The sequence below is a fragment of the Zingiber officinale genome, chromosome 11B (assembly GCF_018446385.1).
Source record: "Zingiber officinale cultivar Zhangliang chromosome 11B, Zo_v1.1, whole genome shotgun sequence".
Taxonomy (NCBI): Eukaryota; Viridiplantae; Streptophyta; class Magnoliopsida; order Zingiberales; family Zingiberaceae; genus Zingiber; species Zingiber officinale.
In genome coordinates, this window is record NC_056007.1 from 84,707,772 (window position 1) to 84,727,007 (window position 19,236).

Here is a 19,236-nt window from a genome sequence, read left to right on the forward strand (position 1 = left end):
TCAGACATTGAAGAGGAGGATGAAGGTGCAGTGAAACCACCATCGATAATTGATGTAGAGATAGGACGTGCACCATCCATTTTAGCTTGTTGTAGGAGTCTAGTAATGTATTTGCTCTGGGAGAGAAGACAACCTTCAGAATATGAGAGAAACTCTATGCCAAGGAAAAAGCGAGCATTGCCAAGATCTGGAATAAGAAACTCTTGACGGAGAAGATGTAGTAAAGTAGTAATGCTGTTTTGATCACTACCAGTTATTAATATATCATCCACATAAATCAGAACAAATATTGAAAATTTCGTATTACATTTGTAGAATAGGGAAGATTCTGTTTTTGATCCAGAACATTCTTGAGTATGAAGTCAGGTAGATAGACGATGAAACTATGCACAAGGTTCTTATCGAAGATCATATATAGACTTCTGAAGTTGACACATATGTGTTGAAAGTTGCGGGTGGATGAATTCAGGAGGTTGCTCCGTATAAACAGTTTATTCAAGGTGTTCATGAAAGAAAGTATTGGAAACATCTAATTGGCGTATTGGCCAATTGGAGCTAACAACTATAGATAGTAACAATCTGATAGTTGTAATTTTGATGACTGGACTAAAAATATCATTGAAGTCCATAACTGGCTATTGATTAAAGCCTTTAGCAACAAGGCGAGTTTTGTAACGTTCAATAGAATCATCTGCACGACACTTAATTCGATAAATCCATTTAGAGCCCACAATATTCATAGATGGGGTACGAGAGACTAAGCTCCAGGTTGCATTACGAAGAAGAGCATCAAATTCTGTAGCCATCGCAGTATGCCAAATTTGGATCTTTGACTGCTTGTGTAAAACTATAAGGTTCAACAAAATTTGAAGAAGCAATGAGAGCATGTGAAAGAGGATAACGAGTGGAAACTGGTTGACATCGTGCATAAATATCGCTTAGAGGAAGTATTCGTCGAGGAATATAATCATCAGAGCTACTCAGAGATGAGTGGTCAGACGGATGAGAATCAGAACTAGAGAGTGGATCACCACTAGCCGCCGAGCTTACAAGAACTTGTGGAGATGGAGTAAGTGTTGGAGTGTATACTAAAAGCCTAGCTTTTGGTATAAACATTTATCTAGAAATAAGAATCACATTGGTCGAATGTCTACATTTATGATAAATGTAGTTGTTCAATTAATTTATATTGTAGATGACATGGTGTGTGGTGTCACACACGGAAGATCATGTTATCAGTAGCTTATAAATTATAAACAGTAGCTCACGACCATGATGGAAAGGAACAAACCATTGGAAGGTCGTAGTGTAATTAGGTATTAGTTTATCTTGACTATATAATTACACTAGTACACTCAGAGTGTATTGAGTAGAACCATTTGAGGTCGTTTCTTTTATACTGACTTTATAAAGAAACAAAGACCTCGGTTATTATGGAAGTGTGTGCTCTTAATCCTAATGTAATAACAAGCACATATATTTGATATTTATTTCTTTAATTTATCAATGGGTGAGATTTAGTTCGTTGAATCAATAAACCCGATAAGTTGGGAAATGGTATCACTTATAGTGTGTGTTGTTGATTATAGAAGGAAACTGTGTCCTAGAGATACTAGGTTGATAATGTCCTCAAGAGGAGCTCATAAAGATTGTCATGTTAAACCCTGCAGGTGGACTTAGTCCACATGATAATAAGGTTGAGTGGTACTACTCTTGGACTTAGATATTAATTAAATGAGTTGTCAATAACTCACTTAATTAGTGGACATTTGATATCTTAAACACAGGGAGACTAACACACTCATAATAAGAAGGAGCCCAAAAATGTAATTTGGGATTGGTGCGGTAGTTCAATGATAATTCTCTAGTGGAATGAATTATCATTGATAAAATTAAGTTGTGTGTTCGGGGCGAACACGGGATGCTTAATTTTATCGGGAGACCAAAACCAATTCCTCCTCTCGGTCCCTATCGTAGCCTCTTATTTGTAGAAGTTTTATACCCACCTATACCCACCTTCTATACCCACTAATACGGGGCTGGCCAAGCTAGCTTGGGAAGCTAGGGCCGCCTAGGTATATTATTGGTGGCCGGCCCTAGCTTGAACTCAAGCTAGTGGGGCCGCCAAATTAAATTAAAAAGGGATTTTAATTTTAGTTTTTATTATGTGGAAGAAATAATTTTTAAAGAGAATTAAAATTAAAATATCTCTCTTGTAAAAGATCTAAAGATTAAAGAAAGAGATTAGATCTCTTTCCTTATTTGTAGATTGATGAGTTATTTTATTTTCTCTTTAAAATTATCCACATGTTGATAAAATTAAAATTATAGAAATTTCCTTTATCAACCATGAAGAGATTTTTAAAGAGAAATTTTATTTTAAAATTTCCGGAAACAAATTAGGAAGTTTTAATTTGTTGATTAAAACTTGTCTAATTTATTTCCTCTAGAAGTGGCCGGCCATTAGAGATTAAATTGGGAAATTTTATTTAATTTTTCTCAATTAAATCATGTCAAGGAAATTAAGGAAATTTTATTGTAATTAAATTTCTTAATTTGCCTAGGCCAAGGAATATAAAAGAAGGGGTGAGGGTGCCTTCACAAGACACAACATCTATTATTCCTCTCCCTCTTTTGTTCCTTGGTGTGGCCGGCCAACCTCTCCCTCTCTTCCTCTTGTGGTGGCCGAACCCTACCCTTCTATTGGAGCTCTTGTGGTGGCCGGATACTACTCGGAGAAGAAGAAGAAGAAGGAGAGAAAGCTAGCATCTCTTGGAGCTTGGTTAGTATTTTGTTTTTCTTCCTTGGTGAAGCTTCCTCTTTGTTGGCCGAACCTAGCTAGGAGGAGAAGAAGGTGATTGGTGGTTTCTCGTCTCGGAAGATCGTTGCTCACACAACGTCCGAGGTTAGAAGAGGAATACGGTAGAAGATCAAGAGGTTTTTCTACAAGGTATAACTAGTAAATTTTATTTCCGCATCATGCTAGTTATTTATGGAAATAATACCAAATACAAGAGGCTTACGATTCTAGTATTTCGAATATGTTTTTCGAAGTAGTGTTCTTTTGTTTTATTTTTCCTTGTGATTTGATTGTTTTTTTTTGTTAACCTAAAGTTATTTTAGGAAATTAAATATTAGATTTCTATAAAAGGTTTTGTCTAGTCGGTGGTGGTTGCTCCCATATCCAAGAAGGTCATGTGCCTCGCCACGTCAGTACTGGGAACCAATTATGGAAATTAATATTTAATGGAATTAATAACTTAAGGTGATTTGGGTCGAACGTGTTAAGTTCCGCAGGAGATCCAAGTCAAAACCTAAAAGAACAAATAGATTAAGTTTTGGATCAAACGTGTTAAGTTCCGCAGGCGATCCAAAATTTAATTTAAAAGAACACATGGTAGCTAGGAAAAGGTTCAGACCTTTGTACAAAATTTTTGTACAGTGGAACCTCTAGGCTTTCCGAGTAGCAACCAACAGTAAGACCCAAGATACCATCCCCTTGTACTTTCAATATGTCCTGAGGAATCAATATATGGGGCTGCTAGTATATTACTTAGTGATATTAGATAGTTGCCTTGATTATCTGAAGGAGGATCTAAGGTAGCAACTGCAAACGGAAACAGAGATTCATCAAAAGTAATATGTCGAGAAATATATATCCGATCGATCGAAATATGGAGGCAACGGTACCCATGATGCACATTACTATAACCAAGGAAAATACATTGTAAAGAGCGAGGGTTTAACTTGTGTTTAGAGTAAGGTTGTAGCCAAGGATAACATGCACAACCAAATATACGAAAGAAGGAGTAATATGGAAGACAATTATAAAGTCTTTCACTTATTTTGAAGTAGTGGAGTGAGTAAACAATTGATAAGGTAGACTGCGGTTTGGACAATATCATCCCAAAATTTAAGTGGAACCGAGGTATGATTAAGAAGAGCTAAGACAATTTCAACCACATGACGATGCTTTCTCTCAGCGGATCCATTTTGTTCAGAAGTGTGGGGACAAGAGACTCTATGGATGATGCCAGAGGAAGTAAGATGACGATAAAGTGCTTGATATTCGCCACCCTAATCAGAATGAAGGGAGAAGATTTTACAATCAAAATAGCGCTCAACTTATTTTTGAAAGTGACAAAAAATATCAAAGAGATCATACTTTCTTTTTATAGGAAAAATCTAAGTAAACTTGCTAAAATTGTCAATAAAAATAACATAATAAAGAAAATCTTGATTAGATAGAATAGGAGCAAGACCTCACACATCAGAGTGAATAATTTCTAAAGGAAAACTAGAAGTGCAAGAAGAAGACACAAAAGGTAATTTATGATATTTTGCTTTCATGCAAGTTTCACATAAATGAGAAGAGGAGGCTAAAGAAATTGGTAAACTATAATGGTTAATGATATTCTGAACAACATGTAGAGACAGATGACCAAGACGTGCCTACCAAGAGAATTTATCAGTGTGTTCTCTAACAAAAAATATTAGTATAGGTGAGTTGAAGATGATAAAGGTCGTCTTTAATGCTTCCTCAAAGTAGAATATTTCTTGTTGTGAAATCCTTCACAAGGTAATGATGAGGATGAAATTCAAAGAATACATTATTATCAAGAGCAAATTGACGCACAGAAAGTAAATTTTTGGTGATAGAAGGAACATGAAGAGTGTTGCGCATACGAAAAGTTCGACTACATGAGTGAAAAAATATGTTTCCAATGTGAGTAATTTGTAAACTTGAGTCATTACCTATTTGTACCATGTAGGGTCCATCATAAGGGGAAGCTTCTGTGGGAATATTATATTCCGGTGTGACATAATGAGTTGCTCCAGAATTCGGATGTCATCCTAGGTTCTCAAGAGTCGATGAAACTATATTAGGAGAGATAGAATGTGAGAATGCTCCAGAATGAGATGACTGGGCTATAGAGTGCCAAGAAGGTGGTGGTCGATTTGAAGCTGCATGCTCTCCTTCTGAAATAGTTGGTTGTCCCAATGCTGCTGGACCACCAGTAAAATTTGAGTTAAATCTTTTAGGACATTGAATACCAATATAATATGTCCAACTCTGAGATAAATTTGACATCTTCTCCGACTATAAGACTAATCAAATCTTCTAGAGCAATAAATATCAGTATGACCAACGATGTGACAAATTTAACATCGGTCTAAACTTTGCTTTTGGCCACCTTGATGTCGTTGAGTATCAGACATCAAAAATAAATAACTCGTCCCTTGATAGTAATAGACCTTGCTGGAAGAATTTTCGATAGCTGGAAATAATACTTGGCACTAGAACCTTGCTGTCTAGCGGAAGCGGCAAATCAGAAGCTTGGTGGACGGTGACAGCCACTTGTTGTGGGCGACAGAGTAACATTTCGACGGTGATAAGAAAGTAGAGGGCTTTTTTGCGTTGGCTTAGGTAGCTATCGGTGATGAATAGAATCACTTACTAATTAATAGAGAATAACAAGACTAATTAATAGGAGAATAACGCCATGAGAAAAGGTAGAGAAAGGAGAGAAAAATAAGACTAGTGTATATATATATATATAGAAAAGGCTAAATGAAGGAGAAAAAAATAATAAAAAAATTGTTACTGTAGTTGTCGAAGTTCCAGAGATTGCCGTACAAAATTGGCAAGAAAGGATGTTGGTGCTGAAATCGACAGCAAAGGACGTTGGAACCAAGATCGGCAGCAAAGAATGTCAGCAGCAAAGAACATCGGCACCGAAATCAGCAACAAAGAACATCGGCGTTGAAATCGGCGATGAGACTACAAGATGTTGCTGGAGCACGCTGATCTTTAGGTTGCTCCAAGTTGCTGTTGTGCTCCAAGATGTTCACGTTGTTGCTGACTAATGTTGTAGAAATTTGGTGCTAGAATTGAGGTGCTGGAAGAGGAATTAAAGAAGGAAGAAGCTAAATTTTGAGGGAAGATAAGGAAAAGGAAGAATCATGACTCTGATACTATGTAGAAATCAATAGGTAGAGGAAAGAAATAATATAAATCTTTTTTATAATCTTATTACTAAAGCCAATAGACTTATTTATACAAATTATCCAAAACAATAATGGAAAGATTAAATAAGACATACAATCATAATAATTATAAACATAGTATTATAATAGACTTGGAAATATTATTTTTCCTATTTTATTCATGTCGATCTTGATTGTGTCCTAAATATAATAAATCCCAATTGATGGAAATCAATTAGAGATTATTTCCATTATTGGTATTACTATGAAGTACTGTTTGTTTTTTTCCTCCCATGTTGTATTTTATAATATCAACATATAATGTTTTAAATATACGAGTTTAGTTACTCAACTCGATTTTTTTTTCATTAAACAAAGAAAAGAGGAAACAAAAAAATAGGAGAAAATTCAACTTTACAAGTCTCGGCAGATGTTTGTGTTAGGACCCTTGGTAGTCGACTAGAGAGAGGGTGAATAACCCCTGCATAAAGACAAAACAAAAAGACCTTTCTCGAATTTATAACTTAATTAAAACACTTGCATAAACATAGAAATAATAATAAACTAAAAAGATGAGGCTAAATAGATTTACTTGGTTACAATCGGAGAGGTTGTTAATCCAAGGCAGATGAAAAAGTGCATTAAAAATCTCATCTGAGCGGAGAAGCCTCTTATAGCAATGAACGCACAGAATCAAAAGGCTAAACTCAGACAAACTCAAGCATAAGTGTTGTTACTTTATAATTCTTGTTCTTGTTAGCTTCTGGGAGCAGGGTTACTTATATAGCCCTGCTCGGGGCACTTGGAAGGGTTCCAAGCGCCTGGAATGAGATAAAATTTTATCCCTGACGTAACGTTCAAACGGCACGTCGAATTGGCTAAGAATTGAGTTCCCGACGCCCCGGACTAGTCAGGGCACCCCGGTCTGGTTCAGGCACCCCGGGGCCAAAAATCAGCTTTTGTTGATTTTTTGTCTTGGTCTCCTACTCCGGTTCCACTCGCATCGGTCTCGGTTTTCCGCTCTAGCTTCGCTCGCTTGGGTGATTTCGGCCATCCGGAATAGGGCTCACCCGAACCCAACTTTAAGCCTTCTCGAGCAAACTTTCATTCCGACTTCTCATCCCTCAGAATTACTGCTTGCTTCCTTCTCGTCCGCCAGCGTACAATTCCACAGCTTTTCATCCCTCGGACAGCTGCGTCTTTTGCTCCTCAAGCAATCTTCCGCTCTGGCTTCTCGCCCCTCGGAAACACCACAAGCTCCCTTCTCGTCCGTCGGTGTACTCTTCCGCAGCACCTCGTCCCTTAGACGCACCGACCCCGTCGGCTCTCTCCTGTACCGTCCTTCTAGCTAGCTATGTCTTTCGCTCGACTTCCTGTGCTCCAAAGTTCTTGCACACTTAGACACAGGGTTAAATACAACATGACCTAACTTAACTTGTTTGATCATATCAAAACTACCTTAGGATAGCAACAATCTCCCTCTTTTTGATATGAGCAATCCAAGTTAAGTTAGGGTAAACCAACATAAAGTAAAGCAATAAATTTTGCAATAAAGTGCAAAAATTTAAAAAGTTAAGCTATCTCTCCCTAGACTTAATTTTCTCTTCTCCCTCTTTGATCACATAAAAAAGTGGGATACATCAAAAAGTCTAAGGGCAACTTGTCAAGAATTTTAAGTCGTTTAACAAACAAAATTCTGAATTTATAAGGTTAAAATGACTTGGTCAATTTTAAACACAAGTCTAAGAGAAAATAAATCGAAATTGAAAGTTTTAATTTTGGAAATCTTGAAATATTTTCTTAAAAATGTATACAGCATGCATTTTGACAAAAGAAAATACATTTTCAAGATTTATAATTTTAAAAATTCTTAAAAAATGTTGTATTTAGATAAATAACTCAAAAACTTTTCAGAAAACTTTTCTTAGTTAACAGGGATAACTCTTGTGAAATAATTAAAAAAATTTGAATAATCAAATTCAAATGTTAAAAAAAATTAAGATTTTTCTATAGACGAATATTGAAATCCTCTTTCTCAAAAAAACTCAAAAGGGATTTTGTAGTTAAAAACAAATTCAATTGTAAAAGAAAATTAATACAAGCATAATCTTGGAATCCAAAATAGATTCCTTTCTACTGGATTAACAAGAAAATTTTTTACGTCTTTGACAATTTTTTAATTTGCCCATTGTGATATTTAAATTTCTATTTTAGTCTATAATAATTTCTAAAATTGGAAGTAGAGAATTTTGAACATGCAAAAATTTTTAAAGTTTGTATATGTTCATTTAACATTTCATTTTCTATTTTTAGTTTGTCGAAATCCTCTAATCGACAAGTTGTTGCTAAAATTCCTTTTAACTCATTATTCTCTGTTAATAATTTTCTATTTTCTTTTTTCAGATTTACAAGAATCTTTCGACAATATTTTTATCAAATTAAACAATTGGCCAGAAGGTAGAGACCGTATCTGCCTTACCTTGTCGACTTCTGATGCTCCCCTGTAGAGGTGTTTTCCTCCGACGTTGCTCCCCCTTCATTGATGCTCTCAATGCTCATTTCTAAAGAACTTTCTTTATCTTCAGGTAGGTACTCGGCTATGAGAGCAGTTTCGGCAATTTCCTCATTTTCTGCTTCTGATGACGACTTGGAGTTTATTGAAGAGTTGGATTCGGCTACTTTTGATTCTTCATAGAGCTTTAAGAACTTTTCCCAAAGTTCTTTTGTACTCTTGTATTTTCCGACTTTGTCGAGATCCTGGGCAAGTAGAAAGCTCAAAAGGCGTGACTCAGCTTTACCATTTGTCATAAAATCATTACGTTGTTCCTCAGCCCATTGATGCTCCTTAAGTTCTTCTCCTTTTTGCTTTTGGGCATATCAAAACCATACTCAATTGTTAGACAAATATTAAAATCAATTTTAAAATAAACCTCCATTCGACGTCTCCAAAAAGCTAACTTCCCCTCGAATACTAATGGGTAGATGCTAGTTCCGGCCATCGTCTTTGCTTCGATCGGCGGTTAGTCCTCCTGAAACATCTTGACTCTGATACTACTTGTTAGGACCCTTGATGGCCAACTAAAGAGGGGTGAATAACCCCTGCACAAAGACAAAACAAAAAAGACCTTTATCAAACTTATAACTTAATTAAAATACTTGCATAAACATAGAAATAATAATAAACTAAAAAGACGAGGCTCAACAAATTTACTTGGTTACAACTGGGGAGGTTGTTAATCCAAGGCAGATGAAAAAACGTACTAAAAATCTCCTCTGGGCAGAGAAGTCTCTTACAGCAATGAACACATAGAATCAGAAAACTAAACTCAGACAAACTCAAGCACAAGTGTTGTTACTTTGTAATTCATGTTCTTGTTAGCTTCTGGGAGCAGGGCTGCTTATATAGCCATGCTCAGGGCGTCTGGAAGGGTTCTATGCGTCTGGAATGGGATAAAACTTTATCCCTGACGCAACGTTCAAACGCTACGTCGAATTAGCTAAGAATTGGGTTCCGGGCGCCCTGGACTGGTTCGAGCACCCCGACCAGGTCCGGGCGCCCTAGTCTGGTTTAGGCGCCCTGGGGCCAAAAAGCAGCTTTTGCTAATTTTTGGTCCCGGTCTCCTACACCGGTTCCGCTCGCATCGGTTAGGGTATTCCGCTTCGGTTCCACTCGCTTGGCTGATTTCGATCATCCGGAATAGGGCTCACCCGAATCCAATTTCCGACCTTCTCGTTCCGCTCCGGCTTCTCTTCACTTGGAATCGCTACTTGCTTCCTTCTCGTCTGTCAACGTACTCTTCCACAGCTTTTCCTCCCTCGGATAATTGCGTCTTTTGCTCCTCGAGCAATCTTCCGCTTTGACTTCTTGTCCCTTGGAAACACCACACGCTCCCTTCTTGTTCGTCGGTGTACTCTTCCGCAGTATCTCGTCCCTTAGATGCACCGAGTCCGTCGGCTCTCTTCTTTGCCGTCCTTCTCGCTAGTTATGTTTTTCGCTCGATTTCCTGTGCTTCTAAGTTTCTGCACACTTAAACACAGGGTTAAACATAAGAAAACCTAACTTAACTTATTTGGTACCAATAGTTTATAGGTTGCCCGTTTTTTCCTTCCAATAAGAACAAACCTTGCACGTAAATTATCAATAGATTCACGCAAAATAATACCAAATGCCAATCGGTACTTGTCTTTTATTCCTTTACCTTAGAAACCTCCAAATGCACGCTGATCTGGATGTCGAACTATAGCATGTATTATTCATATTTCTTCCACTGCCATCTCTGTTTTACGCACACTTCTCAAAAAAAATGACCACTATTTTTTTCCTTAGTTTTTCCTAGATTACAGAATGATTTCAGTTGTAGTGTATTTGATTGTTATCACAATACTGTATCAGGGTTAATGATTTGTAGCAATGATTCTTCTGTTGCAATATGCTTGTTAGCAAAAAATTGTGTGCTTGCCCATCTAATTTTTTATATCCTATTTTGTAGAAGCTGAAGCCATCTTTCGATTGAAGTTTGGTCATTTGGAATTGGTAATAGAAACTTTCAAAAGGTGCTCCTTGTAATACTGCTGTGTAATCCTTGTGCCATATGCTTGATTCTGGCATGGGTTAGAATTAAGTTGGATTCTCTAGGTTGAAGCATTATGTGGCATCACAATCGAGCACATTCTTGAGCTTGTGTGCTCTTCTTAGGGGTGTAAATAAATCAAGTCGCTTGTGAGCTATTTCAAGCTCGATTCGATAAAAGTTCATTTGAGCTCGTTAATGAAACTCGTTAAGATAAACAAACCAAGCTCAAACTTTACAATACTCGGCTTATTAGCTCGTGAATATGTTCGTTAAGCTCATGAATCAATTTTTAAATAAAAAAATAATAATTTTGATATTGAATTTATAAATTTTACACTCTACTTATGAAAAATATAAACAAATATATTAAATTTATTTATTAGAATAAAATTATAAATTTTAATAAAAATATTATAATTATCTCTAAATATATAATTTAATTTTTAATAAATATTTAAATTTAAAATTTATATTTATTAAGTTCGTTTAGACTCAATAAAAATTCGAATAAATTCGTGAGCCATAAATATATTCATTAAATAAAGCTCGAGCTCAGCTCGATTATAAACGAGCTAAGCTCAAACATTCAAGAATTCGACTCGTGAGCCATAAATATATTTGTTAAATAGTTTTTGGCCTTATATTTGAAGGAATATCTAGAAGGTTTCTGACTTTTATTTTAGTTTTTCATTTGTGCCAATATAGAAGGTTTCTGATGTTTTCGATTTTGATGGTATTAGAAATCTTAAGTGACAAAAGGAACAGAGTCATCGATAGGAGCAGAGCTTAAACCTTCTAGGACAGCTGAGTGCGATTTTGAAACATTGGCCCTTTATCTTTTCTTAGGATGCTCCTAATCCAAAATTAGACTCCTATTGTAGGCGTATTGGCAATGGAAGGAAGATGTTGGAGATTGTGGACGATGTAGTGAAGTAGAGATGAGTCTTTTGTCCGTATAAGAAAATACTGAACATAGGCCACTGGTAGAAGTGGTGATGATGTTGGCTAGAGATGATAAACTTCTTACTCTAAGAAACCCACAATCAAAGAAATGAATCTCACAATTTCCCAGATCGATGAAATGTGTGTGCATCTTTTAAATCCTTGGCAAAAACTGGGCATCAGTATCGAATGCAGTGAATGAGTTAACACCTAATCCGCGTAGAAATCAATTTAGTGCATCCTAGTAGAGAGAGAAATTTTATTTAGAATACTCTAATGTTGGACTTTTCTCTGTCCCATGACTAATTAAGAGCCACGGTCCCTTCGTTTTCCAGTCACAATTATTGAAATGGACTAGCAATAATTTGCGCAATGGACAGAAAATTTCCCCCTATACAAGGTAATGCCCCCATCTCTCACATTAGGATGGTGAGATCCATTGATCAAGTGTGGGCTCTACCATCCAAATGTAGAGGTGGGGTATTATCTGTGACAGGATCGAATTAACCCAAGTAGAATTAGTAATACTGATCACCCCAAGTCAAACTTTATAGTGTGTAAATTTATTTGATTAAATAAATAAGTCACGCCGAGCTTAATTTAAAATAAATTTAGTTATTAAAATAGTTGTTCAAATTTAACTTAATTTAGCTTCGGACTGGTGACATGGAGAGAGGGTGGGAGGGAGGTTTGTTCCTCTATTGACGGAGTGCCACTCCATTATTTTTTAATTTTTTTTTAATATTTATATACGGCTATTTTGATAGCTGTTGTACTTTCAATATTTTATTTTTCTTTTTATTTTCTCAATTTTTCATTTCTTTCGATCGTAAAAATATCTTAGAAGACTTGATGACTAAAAATCTAGATCGATTTATACTCTGTGAATTCTGGATAAATCAATTAAAGGAAGATGCAGAGGATATAGATGAACAAAGAATGTTCCGACTATATAAGCAACAACAAATGATACGTCAAAGAGCTCAAATTAAAGTTCTTCCGGTAGAACACAGAAGAAAAGATATTTCAATCAGGATCGTGAAGTCGGATATGCTAGTCTTTTTAACGATTATTTCTCTGATGAGCCAATATATTCTGATGATATATTTCGACATCGATTTTGAATGCAAAGACAGTTATTCCTTCGTATAGTCGATGCCTTGACGAATCATTCAGAATATGTTCAATGGAAGGTCGATGCGACGGGGAAAAAAGGTTTGTCACCACTTTAAAAATGTACGACGGCTATCCGTCAATTGGTATACGGAGTCCCTGCATATCATTATGATGAGTACCTACGGATTGCTGAAACAAGTAAACAACTGTCATCCAATGCTTATTCAACTTCTGTCGATGTATAATTGAAGTGTTCAGGGCTCAATATTTGAGAAGACCTAATGATGCTAATATCCAACATTTGCTTTAAATGCATGAGCAGAAACACAACTTCCCTAGCATGTTGGGTAGTCTTGATTATATACATTAGCAATGAAAAAATTGATCCATCGCTTGGAAAGGCCAGTTTACTTGAGGAGAGCATAGCGTTCCAATAATTGTGCTTGAAGCAGTCGCATCTACAAACTTGTGAATATGGCATGCCTCTTTTGGGATTGTAGGGTTGTGTAATGATATCAACATGCTTAACGAATCATCTTTATTTAACAACGTCTTGTAAGAAAATACACCCGAGTTAATTTTATGGTTAACAATACATAATATACAAAAGGATATTATCTGATTGATGTGATCTATCCGGAATGGGTTACTTTCGTCAAGAGTTTTCCGTGCCCTCAGGATCCCAAGAGAAAAATATTTATGGAACGATAGGAGGCTGCGAGAAAGGATGTCAAGCGGGCATTTGAAGTGCTCCAATCTCGATGGGCAATGATAAGAGGTCCGGTACGATTTTGGTACAAGGATAATTTGAAAGATATCATGTATATATGTATTATTTTACACAACATGATTATTGAAAATGAGGAAGATACAATAGTCAATTGGTCGGATGATGAAGGAGATCCTCCGTCATAAATATTTCAAGGCTCCACCCAATAATTCTAAGATTACCTCAAGAGAAATTATGAGCTACGTGATAATTAACTGCATCATCAAGTTCGAGTCGACTTGGTTGAACATATCTGAGCATGCTACCGTTGTGATTAGTAAAAAAATAATTTATTAATTACGATAATGTTATATTTTTTATTTAATATATGGTAATATTTATGTATTTTTAAATTATCAATCTTTGCAATTTATGGAATTAAATTCTATAAAAATTTAATTATATATAACGTAAAATACGGAGGAGAAATAAAAAAATATATATAATGAAAAAAATGTAGGACTCCACAAAGAAATTGTTGAGAGATTTTTTTTGATAGTGGAGAGAAATGGAGGGATTTTTACTTTTGACGTGACGTTAATGTGGCATTGAAAGAGCTCCTTAAGGGTATCCATGATTATGGATGCTCTTAATTTTCAATTTGACTTGAATTTAATTTATTTAGATATTATCAAATTCTCAATTTAAGTACGTTGGATTGTTTAAAAAAATTATAATTTTAAATTTACTTAATTAATTATTAAGTTTAATAATATAATTTATTTGTTCCTTTAAAAGTCTATTTAATTATTTATCATATTGATAAAAAAATTTATTGATGAATATAATTTTATAAATTTTATTTGTGAATAATATTTATAACACAAATGATTTATAATTCTTATTATAAACATTAACAAATTTTAAATTTATTTATTTAATTTTCAGAATTATTCAGAATTATTTCATTTAATTAATTTTACATGATAAATAAACTATTTTCAAACATAATATTAAATTTGCTCATAAACATTTGATTGATTTACCATCCCTATCATCAATCATATGATTCCTAACTAATTGATTTACCATCCCCACCATCAATCACCTGATTCCTAACTAGGCATCGACAGTCGCCCCCCCTCCCTTGTCGACAATGGAATCCCTAGTATTATAGGATTTCACCGGTGGAGATAGAAGATACCACCCCTTGTTCTGCGTAAAAATTACCTCTCCATATTTGAATTCTTGAATCCACCACTGACGTTACTTAGCCTAATTAATCATGTCTCCTGGGCTATGGTACAATCGTAGAGCATCCAAGTTGTTACTCAGACATCTACGATTCGATCCCAGCTATGATGAATTTATAAGAATCTTTCCTCCAAATGATACGCGTAACTAAAATATGTTAAATTTCTGGATCATTCATTATAAGTACTTTCTGATTTATCTTGTTAACCAACGAATCAATCATCCGGGATTAGCTGAATTTATTATTTTTTTTTCCAACTAACACTTTTATGTGGTCGTCCACCATTGCTGACAAATACCACAGCTTACAGTTTTCTTTCCGGTCCTTCTTTTTTCCCCTCTTTTCATGCCTAATTCACTTGGCCTAACCTTTTTAGTTCTCTGCTGACCAGACTACCAGTATCTTAAGGAAACTAATCAAGGTGATGTATAACCATGCTATATGCCCCTTCATCACTGAATAAAATGCGGACTGCCTTTGTTCACATTTCTCTTTCTTGTTTGTTGAGTAGTTCAAAAAATCTGCATCCAATTAATGATAGCTTCTTCCTTCTATGGAAGTGATAAGAAGATGAGAGTTGCAGTAGCACAGCGTTAGCAAAGATTTGTGAACCGATTTAGCAACAAGTAAAAGTGTAGGATCACGAAGAAAGCTATGAACTTTATAAGATTTCCATGGCCAGGATGCAGCGCTTTCTTTTCCAGTTCCTAAACATACTAGCAGCCATATCCATTGTTCATTGTCAGACAAGTATGTATCAATTTTTTTTTCTGATACTTAATCAATTTTAATACTGCAAAAATTCTTTTCTTGGCTTTTGATTCTCCAATTATTTTCAGGCTTACAAATTCTTAATCGTTATTCAGATGATAATCTCTGAGACTTTTGTGCAGGCGATTCCTTGACTCCAAATAGCTCGCTCAGAAATGATCAGAACTTGACTTCTTCCGGAGGTATATTCCAACTCGGCTTCTTCACTCCCATCAGTGGCTCGGTACAGGGATACATAGCGATATGGTACAACAATTCCTCTATCACGGAACGCACAGTAGTATGGATTGCCAATAGGAACCAGTCCGTCAACACCTCCACCGCGACACTCAACTTCACCTCCGATGGCAATCTAATCCTTTTCGACAACGGAACTGATGTTTCATGGTCGACCGGGACATCCACAGCTCAAAATTCAGCACAAGTGCAGCTTTTGGACTCAGGCAATCTCGTCCTGACCGTTGCCAGCGACGGCAACGGTGGCTCGAAGAAGACTCTGTGGCAGAGTTTCGACCATCCGAGCGACACTTTCCTACCCGGCATGAGGCTCGGAGTTGACTACCGAAACAACACCTCGTGGCAGCTCGTGTCGTGGAAGAGCGTCACCAACCCCTCTCCGGGCAACTACGCCTTCAAGATGGAGACTCGAGGAGTTCCAGAGATCTTCCTCTGGAATGGCTCCTCTAAAATCTACCGAACGGGTCCGTGGAACGATAAGGGATCATTCAGCGGCAGCCCAATTATGAAGAACAGCAGCATTTCGAGCCAAGTAGAGTTCAATTTCGTGTCCAACAGTTCTATGGTGTACTTCTCGACTTCATACAAGGTCGGGTCGTCGGTGCTGACTCGGTCAGTGATGAACGCCTCCGGCAAATACGAGCGGTGGAACTGGACGAGAGGCGGGTGGTCGCTCTACTGGAACGTGCCCGTGGATGACTGCGACGTGTACGCGCGCTGCGGGCGCAACAGCATCTGCACCAGGGACTACATCTCCTTCACCTGCGATTGCTTGGAAGGCTTCGCGCCGAAGAACGGAAGCCTCGGATGCAACAGAAAGAAGCCATTGAGTTGCGCGTCGAACAGAGTCTTGAAGGTAGCCAACGCGAAGCTGCCCGACACAGAGAACGCCACGATACGAGGCCAGATGAGCCTGGGTGCGTGCAACGACGTGTGCACCAACGACTGCTCCTGCGTCGCGTACGCACTGGTTGGGGAAAACGGGTGCGTCACTTGGGAAGGCGATTTACTGGATCTCAGGAATTTTTCCCAAGGAGGGGATGATTTATATATCCGCCTTGAAGGTGATTAATTATTCCTTAAATCTATGAATGGATTAGAATTTTAATTTGGTAATTAATCAAGAACAAACTGTTTCTATTATTCTATAGGGTCTTCGAAACGCAGTGAGCTTGTTTGGGCGATTGCCGTTCCTGTGTTCCTGGCATTTCTGCTGCTGTGTAGTCTGAGTATGTTCATGCGGAGGAGAAAGAGAGTAGGGAAACAAGGTGTTGCGACTTAAAATTTTAAGAGATTAGATTTCTGTTTGAAATTTCAAATTCCTGATTAGGAGTTTTGATGGTGTTCAGACTGCCGTGAGACTGGCTCCGAATCCTCCCCGGTCAAGGACGATACCAGGTGACTGGAATAAACCTTTTTTTCTCAAGAGTAAAATAATATCTTGGTGTTCTTCTAACAGGTGACTTTAATTTGGTAGCCTCTCGACAGTGGCTTTTGATGCATCAGAACCGAGGTCGAGATCGAGATCGAGGTCGAGGTCGAGGTCGAGGTCGAGGTCGATCAACTCTGAGACATCTGGTCCGTGTATTGAAGGAGCAGGTGCAGGTCTGTTGATTTTCTCATTGCTCAATTCTGAGATTGTGAACCACTTTCTCTAGGTTATTGGCACGTTCTGATTTTGTGCCAGGTCGGCTCGACATCTTGGGGGCACTGCCTTCCTATGATCTGTCTACAATAAAGGCTGCAACAAATGATTTCTCTATCAACAACAAACTTGGTGAAGGAGGATTTGGTGTGGTTTACATGGTATGTATATAAGTAATTTTCAGCTTCCTAATTAGCACAGATTTTCTGAATGCACGTTATGTTTTGTCAGGGCCAATTGCAAGATGGACAAAAAATTGCTGTGAAGAAATTATCTAGACATTCTTCGCAGGGCCCAAGCGAGTTCCAGAATGAGCTCTCGCTAATATCCAAGTTACAACACAGAAATCTTCTTCGTGTCCTCGGCTCCTGCATTCAAGGAGATGAGAGACTTATCATCTTAGAATACATGGAGAACAAGAGCTTAGATGGTTTCATTTACGGTGAGTTTATTATTCAACAACATCAGTTGATTTTGTTGGCTTCATAATTGCTAGGAATTTAAAGTGTGTGTGACTCTGGTCATATAGTAAATTATTCAAACACTGGCATGTGCAGATAAAACGAAAGGCGCATTGCTAAGTTGGCAAAAGCGCCTTGACATTATAAATGGCATTGCTCGGGGACTTCTATACCTGCATCAAGACTCTATCTTGAGAATCATTCATAGAGATCTCAAGCCGAGCAATATTCTCCTAGACAAAAATATGACTCCAAAGATTTCTGATTTTGGTATTTCAAGAATATTCGAAGGTGATGGAGCTCCTATGAATGCAACCACAAGACCTGTTGGAACACTGTAAGTTTATAGTTTATTCATGTCATAATCTAACAAGAATTACTAATTTTTAAGCTCTTAAACACAGTGGATATATGGCACCAGAGTACTTAGCAGATGGACTTTTTTCATTTAAATCAGATGTATTCAGCTTTGGTGTCTTAGTATTAGAAATATTAAGTGGCAGGAGGAACAAAGTGTTCAATCAAACAGATATGAGCTCAAACCTTTTAGTACAAGTAAGTATTAACTTTAAAACTTGCAATGTTATTCTTTATGGATTCAGCAATGTTCGTTAGTCTAAATATTTGATTCCTATGTCAAAGGCATATAGACTATGGAAGGATGGTAGATCACTTGAGCTTCTTGATGATGCACTAGATTGCTCGTATCCTACCATTGAAATCCTACGTTGTATTCGGATGGCTCTTTTATGTGTGCAAGAAAATACTGAAGACCGGCCCACAATGGCTGAAGTTGTAATGATGTTGGCAAGTGAGGACCAGCTTCTTACTCCACTTAAGCAGCCATTAATAAGATCAATCGCCTGTGAAAGAGGCTTCACAACTCAAGAAATGAGTACTACAATGACAGGTAGATGAAATGTGTTAATCGCCTTTAAAATAGTCAATTGTTTAGACATCTTTGATGTGATGCAGTTATAAATTATCTGACCATGAGTAATACATGGCTCTTAGATGCAATACATTAGAATTTATATTTTGTATGTTTGTTGATCATCTTATAATAAGTGGGAATTGAATTATCAATATGAAATGTAATTATATTGTTTGAATGTAATTATTAGCATGTTTACCTTAACAATCACACAATAATCTTTTAGTCTAACATTGTGATAAATACAAATTTACTGCGTATTTAAAAAACATCACTATTTTTAAAGGATTTTCAAAATTTTATTGTGACAAAAACTTGGATTACAATTTATCATTATTTCGTATAGTTGTCTTCCAATTCAACTAAGCAATTGACTTTTAGCTTCTTTGGAACACGTTAGAGTAGTCTTTTTTTCTTCTCTTTGAAATATGGATTGTGGCTATCAAATCAATCATATATATTCTAAAGCATCACCAGTAATTTTTTGTTTGTTTAAAGAAAATTCAATTTTCTTTTCCCGATCCATTCGGGTCATCTTGGTGGTTCTTAATTATAATCAAGACAATTCTCTAAGCAATAGTGCAATAATTAAAGGGGTCTAAATA

The 19,236-nt window shown here is 36.7% G+C and overlaps 1 protein-coding gene across 1 annotated transcript; it reads left to right on the forward strand.

The window, feature by feature from the left end:
* Nucleotides 1–14,932: 14,932 nt before the first annotated feature.
* LOC122035024 (receptor-like serine/threonine-protein kinase SD1-8) lies at nt 14,933–18,783 on the forward strand. Its single transcript, XM_042594385.1, has 11 exons — nt 14,933–15,004; nt 15,095–15,333; nt 15,477–16,655; nt 16,743–16,859; nt 16,941–16,989; nt 17,069–17,196; nt 17,279–17,397; nt 17,468–17,678; nt 17,794–18,034; nt 18,102–18,252; nt 18,340–18,783. Exons 2-11 carry the CDS (start codon nt 15,258–15,260, stop codon nt 18,613–18,615), a joined length of 2,547 nt encoding a protein of 848 aa, XP_042450319.1. The 5' UTR covers nt 14,933–15,004; nt 15,095–15,257; the 3' UTR covers nt 18,616–18,783.
* Nucleotides 18,784–19,236: the final 453 nt, after the last annotated feature.

Coding starts and splice junctions, on each gene's coding strand:
- LOC122035024 (XM_042594385.1), top strand. CDS start 15,258: ATGGCCAGGATGCAGCGCTTTCTTTTCCAGTTCCTAAACATACTAGCA. Junction 17,197..17,278: donor TATTGAAGGAGCAGGTGCAG/GTCTGTTGATTT, acceptor ATTTTGTGCCAG/GTCGGCTCGACATCTTGGGG. Junction 17,679..17,793: donor CTTAGATGGTTTCATTTACG/GTGAGTTTATTA, acceptor TGGCATGTGCAG/ATAAAACGAAAGGCGCATTG.